At 36.9% G+C, this 10,644-nt stretch overlaps 1 protein-coding gene across 2 annotated transcripts; it reads right to left on the bottom strand.

The window, feature by feature from the left end:
• Nucleotides 1-1,307: 1,307 nt before the first annotated feature.
• On the bottom strand, nucleotides 1,308-6,254 carry LOC148863690 (protein SAR DEFICIENT 1-like). 2 transcript variants are annotated; one of them, XM_088979547.1, is made up of 8 exons: nucleotides 6,071-6,254; nucleotides 5,532-5,607; nucleotides 4,979-5,031; nucleotides 4,373-4,866; nucleotides 2,817-2,977; nucleotides 2,494-2,688; nucleotides 2,287-2,383; nucleotides 1,308-2,034 (listed from the first exon to the last, which is right to left on the bottom strand). In XM_088979547.1, exons 1-8 carry the CDS (start codon nucleotides 6,157-6,159, stop codon nucleotides 1,787-1,789), a joined length of 1,413 nt encoding a protein of 470 aa, XP_088835673.1. In that variant the 5' UTR covers nucleotides 6,160-6,254; the 3' UTR covers nucleotides 1,308-1,786. The 2 variants fall into 2 exon arrangements, with proteins under 2 accessions (XP_088835673.1, XP_088835674.1); XM_088979548.1 differs by having other exon boundaries at nucleotides 1,637-2,034; nucleotides 2,293-2,383.
• Between the last annotated feature and the right edge of the window lie 4,390 nt (nucleotides 6,255-10,644).

The raw sequence follows: 10,644 nt of genomic DNA, 5'->3' as shown, positions 1-10,644 counted from the left end.
GTAGTTGGGATAAGGCTTGGATGATGATGATGATGATGCAAGAAGGAGAGAGAACCTAGATGGCTCAACTTAATATGTAAAAGTTGGACAAATTTTGACAAGTATAAAAAATGATGATTCTCGGTTGGAGGTTGAGATGCTATTTAAGACATAAGTAACTAAATTCAAATTATGCAGATTTAGGGTGGAGGCTAAGAAGTAAGAACATAACAATTGTTCCATGCTTGACATATTCCCTAGAGCAATATCTTATACAGTTTCTCATTTACAAACAACAAAAAAGAACTTCACATAATAATGGTCCCAACTATCAAGGTCTTAGAGGGGTAGACTGGATATGGATCTAACCTTTGGCATTTTTTAGCACAAAGTGGTGGCTCTCAGAGTTGAACAGCAAACAAATATTAGAGGGTCAGAAATAACCTCATATTCTCAAAAGCCAGTCATATCTGATACTGGAACATCAGTTTTTCTTCTTTGTTCTAGCACCAGATCCCAAAAGGAAAGGCACATGAATGAAAGAGGTCATAGTATTATTGGGGGCCATTATGGGGCTTGTAAATTTGACTTTCTCTATGAACAGAAAAACTTAGGACATCAGATGGAACAGTTTTAGGATTAATGGAAGAACGGAAGCTAACAATTACAACAACTAAGAAGTTAAACAAAAAGTCTTAATCTTGAATTTATGGATAACATGTTTACGCTAATCATCCGGACCTGCTGCCAAACATCTACTTCTCATACACTCCCCTGTGAATTCCACATTTCACAATGTTTGAATTGCTTAATTAGTGTTTGAACTCAGTCCTTTAGTGCTTCCCAATAGACATTCAGTAATATCAACCTGGTAAATCTGTTCAAATTTGAGGAAATATCCACATAGGTCAGATAAGCAATCTGACTCTTTCTTTCCTGCTGCCTACGTCCGTTCCTAGCTGATTGTCCTTTTATTGATGTTGGATGATGATAATCACTTTGAGTCCACCTTCCATGGATTGCCCACCAATCCCAGCCAGTTAGGCCCACAATTTCCAGGTCTGTTTGAAGCATTCATTCAACCCTTTCTTATTAACTATTGCAGAAGATATTAACCAGAGCTTGGACAACTTGTTTAAGAGGAAATTCACATGCTGTAGATTATAGTGATGACCAAATAAAAAAAGAAAGTCCTGTCCCAGATTGCCTATTAGGTTGTCAATCTCCTATATGTCTATTGAAAGGGATTGAAGTGAAATAACAGATAATTAAGGCTCTTGTTTCCCAATGTAAATGGAGCAGAAAAAGCAATGATAAATTGGATTTAAAAACAAATGTACTGCGCCAGAAAACACTGTTGCAGTTGTTTCTGCAGCATCAATTTGCAATGATATCTCCTCTTTATACAAGTAGTTCAGCATACAATATAGGCCCACGTGTAGATATATGAGATATATAAAAGGATAACTGCCACCAAAGATTGGGATATTAGACAGGTCACCATATATGTGCTTTACTCCAATTAGCTGCTATTGAAGTCTTTCTATCCCAAAATGTTTGAAAAAAACAGTAAAAGAAACACTGATTACAAACATTTACATGGGCTTTCAGCCATTGCTTTGGATAAGTGATGAACAGAAGATTAGAAAACCAAACAGAGAGGAGGAAAATTAATTCCTCTGGAGTAAGTCACTTTGTCTTGCGCCAAAGCCACAATGTTCCTCCATGGGGCAGCGACTTACCAAGAGGATTATAATTTCTATGCCTGTACCCAAACACACGTAAGTAACAAATGTACATTGTCGCACTAGATTCCATTAAAGTAAGCTAGTGAAGGTGTGGAATCGCCATCAGATGAGGACTCTGACATGTTATAGGCACTGCTGCTCTCAATTTGCGAGGTGAAATATGTTGGGTTTTGTGGCCAACTGTTGTATGCCAAAAATGGATTGCTTGGTACGGTGCCCACCTCAATGAATGCCTCAGTGGAAAACTCACTCTGCTGGTTTGACATTATAATGTTTTGATGACGAGTGGAATAGGCCTCCATATCACCTGCAAGGTTAGAACAAGTTAGAATTGTATAGGGAAATAGAGAACCTAGGGAGATCCGTGCATGTCAATTCAGCATAGTTTAAGCTTAAATTAAGCTACTGGATGATCCAAAAATGATGGGCCAATAAGTTAATAAAACCCATCTGTTTCATTTGAGTCCAAGCATACGACTCTATAGCAAGAAGTTGTAATAAGAACTTCTCATGCATATGGCGAAGACAAACATGACAAATCAGCGGTAAGAAAAAGTACCTGGACCTAATAATGCATTCTCAGTGAGTAGCCCATCAACTTCTTCTAGTGAATCCCATTGCCTATATGCATTTTTAACCAACTGCTCAATGTGTGCCTGAATTTTCTCAAAAAAAAAAAAGAGAAAATCAGCCAGAATAAATACAGAAAATGCAACTTAATTTGCATTTGGAACTGAGACAGAGGGTGTCTGATTGCAATCCTTACCCTATGAAATGGGGTTAACTCACAAGCCGAGTACGTCTTTCCGTCGAGCATTGTCTCTACAACTTGGCATATAGGATTCAATATTAAGGTGAACCGAGGTCCACGGAGCCTATACAGCTTGTTGCCAAGGAGGCACGTCTTGGCATGTTTGATGGTTGTCTCCCACATCTTGTCCGACATCCCTAAGCCAAGTATCTGCGGTTGCAAATTTGGAGCAAGACCAACATGAGAAATTTGTACGATTTGTGTCCTAACTGAGATGATTTACAGTCTCTGTAGATATGTTAATGGCCATATCTAAAAAAAACAAAAAGATAGCTTACATTTCTAAGCTGGGCAGAGTCAACAACCCATAGCTTCAAGAAGTCCTGGACTGTGCCAATGGACTCTGAGATAAGCTTCTTGTGGAAGGCCCCATCTTTTCCTATTTTCTCCAGACGCCATACCTCGTCGGTCAGCAGCGGAGGGTAATGCTTCTTGTACACTGTAATGGCAGAAATTAATATATCAATGCTCAAATTATCAATTTCTGAACTTTTGTTTAACTGGGTCTAGAGAGAGAGAGATCAGTTTAACAGTGACGATGAAAGAGAATAAGTCAAAGCTAAAAACTATTTGATTAACAAGGGAAAAGGTATTTGGGATCCGAGGTTTCGTAATATTTTTTAGTAGCTGTGGACTGAGAAATGAGAATATCTGGCTTGTCTTGGTCCAGGATTAGGACCACGGGTTCGTATATAATTAATGCTGGAGACTTGGAAGTCATCGCTCATCAAAGTCTAGCATGACCCAGTCCTTCTACTTGGCTTTGGCCAATATTCGTTTCTTCACTTTCTCGCTGTCGCAGTCCACCTCAGTAATCTGAAATTACAGCCCCTCCTGGTCTATAGCCCCCTGTAAAGTGTGAACCGCATTTTATCCGTGAACTTCATCGATTCATCCCAACTGTACGCTAAGACTCTTAGGTGGACTAAACAATAAAAAACCCCATTTTTTATCCTTTTTACTCAGCGCCCAACAACCAAAGATACTTTCAAAGCAATCAAAAACTGATTATCCAAACAAAAAACAAATACCCTTTTTTCGGTAATAAAAAAACAAATACCTCAATCTTTAATATACTTGTTATATATGTATTGTCCATTTGTCCTGGGACTGGGAATGAGTGCCCAAGATTGTGGCCTCCAGCTTGTTGTGTCTGAGGACCACAGTTCACCCATCCAATTCCAACCTTGGATGGGTCAACTTAAAAGATCCCACAGTTGTGCCATAACCCACCGTCCAAATTTTAGTGGTTTGCGGTCGGATCCACTCGATGGTGGTATGAAGTAGGAATGGAAACGGATCGGGTTTGGGTTGTAGACCATATTCTCCTTCCCAACTTCGATTTCTATTTGCTAAGTCACTCCCCGTTGTGGAGATGTCACTCCCCCATTCCTGTCCTCTTCCCTTCCCTGGCTGGAGTAGTCTCCATATCCAATCCGATTGGGCCTTGGAGGCCAATTACCTAACGGGAACGGGAAAATTTGTTACTAGATGGGCAGGAACCCTGGTACCTCTGCTCAGAAAAATATATATTAGAAGAGACCATGTAATTGGACCAGATCCGAACTTGTTCTCGGTAACTAATCTCAATACATAATCCCAACAGTCATTGTAGCCATACATTAGGAAGGAATGGGAGACAGGCAAGTGAGCCTATGTAGACTTTTGAGCCCAAAAATAAAAACCTAAATTAGGGACATAAGTCTTGAAATTTATCCAAAAGCAACCTAAGTTGTAGGTGAGTAAATGGTCTTATATTTGATTTTAACCATAAACAACTAAAATATACAAAGAAACAAGCCCTGAAACTGAGTCCTCAGTAGAAGGAACTTACATTCTCCCCGATGATCTTTAACCATAAACGGCTCCGTCTTAGCTTCACGTATCCTAACACCTTGGTAACTCCCTGGAGCCACCCTTGCACCCAACCTGAAATTCCGGCTCCGAATCCAACTTGAGTTGTCGGTAAACGACAATTCCCCAATCGAAGCAGAACTGTCCCTCAAGGTTACAAACACCTCTCCGGCGAGCAACGGCCTCTTACCAGTTCTTTCTCGAACAATTTTGTTATTGAATTCTTCACCACTCCAATTCTGACGGTCATCGGAAAGGAAGTCCCCATCGAGGACCACGATCTCTACCTTGATGGGTTGAGGGAGGGAAGTCTGAAACTCTCTATCGCCTTCAGTGTTCATGAGAAAGATTTGAAGTGGTCTGTTGTCCACATCTTCAATTTTGCTCCCCGTGAACACTGGAAGTGAGAGCTTATTGCTGAAGCTCAGTTTGTAGTTTGATGGCTCAAGCGCTCGGAGTTGCAATGAAGGAGACCTTACAAAATTAAGATTAAATATATATATATATATATATATATATATATATATATTGAACAGTGTTTAAAAGGACGAATTGATGAAACATATTTAATATCATCAATATATACCTCTGAAGCAAGCGTGCACTGCGTCTTAGCCCATTCTCCACCTCCTCATTAACCTAAACAAAGGTATTATAAAGATTACATTTAATTAATTAAGAACACTCAGACACAAAGTAAAACAAATTGGTCGAGTCTTTGTTTATGATTTTGTCCTTCTTTTTTTTTATCTTTTCTATTTTTTAAATTTAAGAATCTTTCACCAGAAATATACAAAAAAAAAATTAATTAAAAAGACGTCTATGTTGACCAGTTCTTCCACAGATAGCAAGTACTAGATATCACTATATTACAGTACGTGGGGAGGACGTAAAGGTGGTTTTGTGAAACTATAGATTAAAAGTGGGCCATTTTAATAATTAATATAATATGATATTATGAACTAAAAAAATAATTAATATAATATTAACATATATGAGGAAAGGATGTGAATCTTGTCTGGTTTTGGTTTTCCAACGACTCTTCAAACTGAAAAGAATGTAAAAGCCAAAATATAGTATTGATATGCAGTCACAAGATCAAGTATGTTTCAGAAGAGACTATTAATTCTTCATCATACCACTTTTCTAAGCAGCGGTTCCAAGGCTGAACAGAAGTTCTGTAACGATTTCACCATCACAACTTCTGAAATTACACTGTCAAGAGAGAAGAACACATGTCACAATAAATCCCATCTATAGAATTCACTAATTAATTGTCGTCTTTTCATTTATTAATTTTCACAGGAAATGGATTGAACTTGAGAGCATGTGAGACTCGAAAGGTTAGACAGTTCTTTTAAAAAAGATTTAAGATAAGAAATTAGCTAGACCAGGCCAAGCACCAAAATAAAAGATTACCCATTCAAATTTAGACGATAAAAGAACTAAATATCCAGAAGAAAACTAGTTAAAGTTCAGAAAGAACAATTCTGAATTTGAGAAAAAAACTAGTTAAAAGTTCAACATAAAATATCGTTTGTTTAACTTTTATGAAAACTGTTACAAGAGAAGAAGAAGAAGAAGAAGAAGAAGAAGAAGAAGAATCCGTTACATCTTAACAGAAGAAGGGAAAAGGAAGTGAAGCGAAAGGTTTTTGGATATAAAATAAGATACGAACGCAGCAAAAGAAGGTCGTGTTCTCATCCTTTTGCCATCCGGTTCAGCTGGGTCCCGACCAGATCCATCAAGAAGCCTTTTGGCTGCCATCCTTTGATCAAGTGAATTGCGCAGAGACAGCTGAAAGATCGAGATGGATATGTTGAGAAAAGCTTAGAAGAATGAGGCCTTTATATATATCAGCCTTGGCGCTCTCTTGCCTTAAAAAGCAGGAAGCGAGAGAACCTATTAAAATAATGAATTAGGAGAAAGTACCTGGAAATGAGGACGAAATAGGTAGGAAGGAGACGACGTGGATTTCGTTGCATCATGTCAATTACGTCAGTTTTACTACAGGAGAGTCAAACGTACATACTCTCACCACGAATCGAACCTGGAGAGTGGAGCTCGACTGGAGATGAGATCAATTTTAAATTTTCAGGCACATTACTGGAGCCCATGCTTTAGGCCCATGAAGGATTGGCTCGTCCTATTTACATGTTCTGCTCTATATTCTCTCTATATAATTTGTGTAACTACTCTTAAGCGTGACTCAAATAAGCCACGATTGCCTAATTCTTTTGTTAATTATCAGGGGATTTAAGCTTTAAACACAGACAGATTTAAGGCCCATTTAGGCCCAATAACTATGGTTTTATTGCATTTTTTTCAAAAAAACGGTAGCATAATGAAAAAAATGGTAATGCTTGTTTAGTTTTATTGCCATTTTTTGAGAAAACGGTACTAAGTTGGAGCCATGTCAGCCACAGTACCTGAGAAAACGTTTTGAGAAAGGGAAAAAACGTTTTCTGAGATGGGCGATTTTTGAGAAACGCCAAAACGTTTTTTTTTCGTTAGTATCCTGACCCACCATCCACATTTTCCTGCTGGTTTGTGTCGCGTATCAGAGACAGGTCATGGTTACTAGAACCCAGGTTCTAAGACCGGACCCAGACCCAATTCAATCATGTACTGCTGGTCTTCATTTGTTTGTGTTGTGGCCTCTATCGTAGATAACGAAATGCCACTTCACACTTGAGTGGATGCTCTGCCAAAGAGTTATGATTTAAGGATAAAAAGAAAAGAAACTAACATATTTCAAGACTGTGATAACAGCTGAAGTGGCTGAACCAGATGACTTAGGCCCCCTTTGGGAGGGTTGAACAGTTGAAGCTTGGGTTGAGCAGTTTTCTGTCTGAGGGGCCATTTGGGACGAATGAAGCTTTTATTGAGCTATTTTGGAGAAGCCACTAGAAGAAGCTTCAGCAAAAAGATATACTTTCGGTTGTAAGGTGGCCATTTTTGCGCTTTTCAGAGTTTGCACTATAAATTGCTTATATGCTGTCCAGTGGGACCTGTCTCGTAAAGCTAACAATCTGATGCCACTACATGGAAGAAATACTCTCAAATGGGCACCTACCCAATGTATTAAAAATAAACCCGGAACAGGAACCGTTTTCACCACTGGTTTTGGATCAGCGGTTCAATTGTTCAGTTTGAACGGATAGTTCATTTCAAATTAAAAAGTAATTAAACCAAGAAAATGGTCAAAACTTGTTATCGATGGCTTGAGTCAATGCGTTGCTGATTAAGTCAATGATTTTTGTCCAAACAATAGGTTAAGGGTGAAATTAAACCAATTCCCTAGAAAGTTCTCAGGCTGAACAGTCCAACCATCTGGATTAACAGCAATTAAAAAACACTGCACTTAAATGCTTTGTCAGGGCTGACCTAAAGATTCAGTCAACTGGTTCAATTGCTTTGAATTACTCCAAATAAATTATCCAAAGAGAATGAAGCAGACAGTCCTTCAAATGACTAATTAACAGCTGATTTGGACTCTCCAGATCTTCTACCAAATATAGTTTATAGGTTGTTCCTGTGAGGCCCAGAAAGCCAGAAGCTAATGTGCTTCAGCCATGGGCACTAAAAAAAGCTCCGGTGAAAATCCATGTATTTTCTTTCTGTAAAATAGTTATTTTGGGTTTGTGTAAAATATTTTTCTCTTTCTGTAAAAGCATTATTTATAGGCTGTTCAGGGAGGCCCACCTCATAAAGCCAGTGGCTTCTGGCTATACAGGTATATATTTTGGGCTTTATGTGGATTTTCAGCAAATTAAGTTTATATAGCTGTAGCGCCAAATCCCTCGTAAATGGGCACTTAGTCTTTCAATGAATTAAGTTATTTTGACGATTTTAAACTAAATAAGTGTAAATAAATATACAATTATCTTATATTTTAAATGTTTTATTAATTAAAAGACAAAATAATAAGACATTCAGTTCAGGCCACTCCAGTACTACCTCCAGCCATTACCAAACGTCCCTTCAGAATGCCTGTAATCAATGATATTGATAACAAGGCAGCAAGTTGAGGGCTTTGTTCAAGTTATTTTGATGGTGATGTAACCACCATTTACGCGGCATTTAACTTTGTCTGGTCTGGTCGTGGTGGCCGCTACCTTTACTAGTTGCTTTGTAGTTTTGCGCGTTTGTGATTTATTTGACTCGTCTCGTTCCGATTTGCATATTATATAGCCCCTTATTCCAAACCAAATATTAATAAAAATCCTATCTACATAGAGATATATTCAAAATCCAAATTCAATTTAGCCAGATCCATTTGCAACTATGCTATCAATGGAGAGGATATTGGTCCAACCTGATCGGGTCCAAAATGAGTATATTACAAATAGACCATGTCCAATCAAAACCAATAAATACCATTATGAGCTGATCCAATTTAATGTTTGGACCGTTTAATTCGTTCAAATAAGTTTTAATTTAGATCATACTTGGTCCAATGATGTAATACTCTTATCTTTTATCAGTAGACCGGATATTTATTGGATATTGGTTCAATTTAATCCAATTTAACATAAATCAAATGCAGATGGATCAAATCCAATTTAATCCAATCCAATAAATACTTTAGACTATAAAATCTGGATTAGTCCAATTCAATATGTTTTATTGGTTTATTCAATCCGTACAAATTGATTTTATAATTTGAATGGATGTACACAAAGCCGATCCATTGACACCATGATTTACAGCCCTGGGTAGGGAGGGATGAGTTAGCCATTAACAAGTCCTAATGGCATCCTTCATTCTGTTTTTATATGCAATGTTTGACTAATAATTTAAAATGTGTCCACTTCAATTTGTCCAAATAAACCAAAAAGATTGGCCCTGTTTTTGTCCCAATCATTTATCATTTTTTTCTCAACTGTATATCATTTTTATTTTATTTGGCAGAGGAATATTTGAGATGAACTGGACTATACTGTCGAATCTGAACCCGGTCTAATTTACCAACCGGACCAGACCAGTCCGAGTATATTATCACATATTAGGTCCCTAAAATCCACCTTTGGATGGGTGGTTGCAGTTTGCAACACCTAACTTAATGAGATTTTATTTGTGACAAGTGAATGAATTTAATAGCAAAGTCTGTTAGATGTTGTATGGTGAGTAATTTCTGAGTCAGCTCATTGATGTTCAGGACACTAGTCCGGCCGGTTGATATTACTGGGTTCGAGTTATACAGCATGGTCCTATTTATCCGGTTTGATCCAGTGTTTAATGATCAAAAGTAGGCTGCAATTATTTAAATTTGAATTCAACCCCATTAAGGAAGACTCAAATTCAATCTATTTATAATTGGATCAAATATGGATCTATCCTTATATGAGTTGATTCAATTGAATTCGATTTGATTTTAATAAAATATACTTGAAACTTATATTGTACTTATAGTGAAGTTGATTTGAATGTTGTGTTTTTACTAAATTTTCATTATAAATAATTTTTAATTAATTTTGTTTATAAAATATAATATCAAAGTCATTTTTAAATTTGATTATTATAAGCCTCAGTTTGGAATTTGATTATTATAAGCCTCAGTTTGGAATTTGATTATTATAAGCCTCAGTTTCGAATTTGATTATTATAAGCCTCAGTTTCGAATTTGATTATTATAAAGCCAATGAATAATAACCATTTCGAATTTGATTATTATAAGCCTCAGTTTGGAAAGAATATAAATACAAATATGTACAATACAAATATATACAAAATAATATAAAATATAAAGTTTTCCCCATTACATATATTTGTATTTGTACTATTTCCAAACGGGTTTGACTATGATATGGAAAAGATATGATATCAGAAAAATAACTGACTAATAAACTGGAATCATAAACCTGATAACGAATCAGGTATTATTTATCAAAATTCATGGGTGGATTTTGATTGATCAAAACTCTTTCCATATCATATCTTTCTCGTATTATAGATTTTTCCTTTCCAAACTAAGCCTAAATATATCAAATCAAATCAAATTTGGATCTCCAAACATCCAACCCGATTGGATCATTTTGTAGGCCCAATCGAAATAAAGTCGTTCTCTTCGAGTTTTATGTGGTACGTTGTCTTTAGACTCTTTACTACATTATTCTAAAAAAATACATGTCCCTAATTGCAAGTTACAACTTGCAAGTAGTAGGGTCATTGTGGAATAGAGTCAACAGTCAAGAGGCTGGAGAAACCCTTAAGGCCTCTGGACCCGTTCAAACAGAACTATTTTATCTT

The sequence above is a fragment of the Nelumbo lutea genome, chromosome 3 (assembly GCF_056320005.1).
Source record: "Nelumbo lutea isolate HS-2025 chromosome 3, American lotus-T2T, whole genome shotgun sequence".
Classification (NCBI taxonomy): domain Eukaryota; kingdom Viridiplantae; phylum Streptophyta; class Magnoliopsida; order Proteales; family Nelumbonaceae; genus Nelumbo; species Nelumbo lutea.
Note: the sequence above shows the minus strand (reverse complement) of the source record. Positions and strands in the feature narration are given on the sequence as shown.

What these genes read in the sequence shown, in the direction of transcription:
- LOC148863690 (XM_088979547.1), bottom strand. Translation starts at nt 6,159, where the DNA reads ATGGCAGCCAAAAGGCTTCTTGATGGATCTGGTCGGGACCCAGCTGAA. An exon ending in AGTTAACCCCATTTCATAGG is followed by an intron (nt 2,384 to 2,493) that starts GTAAGGATTGCA and finishes GAGAAAATTCAG; the next exon opens with GCACACATTGAGCAGTTGGT. An exon ending in GAATGCATTATTAGGTCCAG is followed by an intron (nt 2,035 to 2,286) that starts GTACTTTTTCTT and finishes CTAACCTTGCAG; the next exon opens with GTGATATGGAGGCCTATTCC.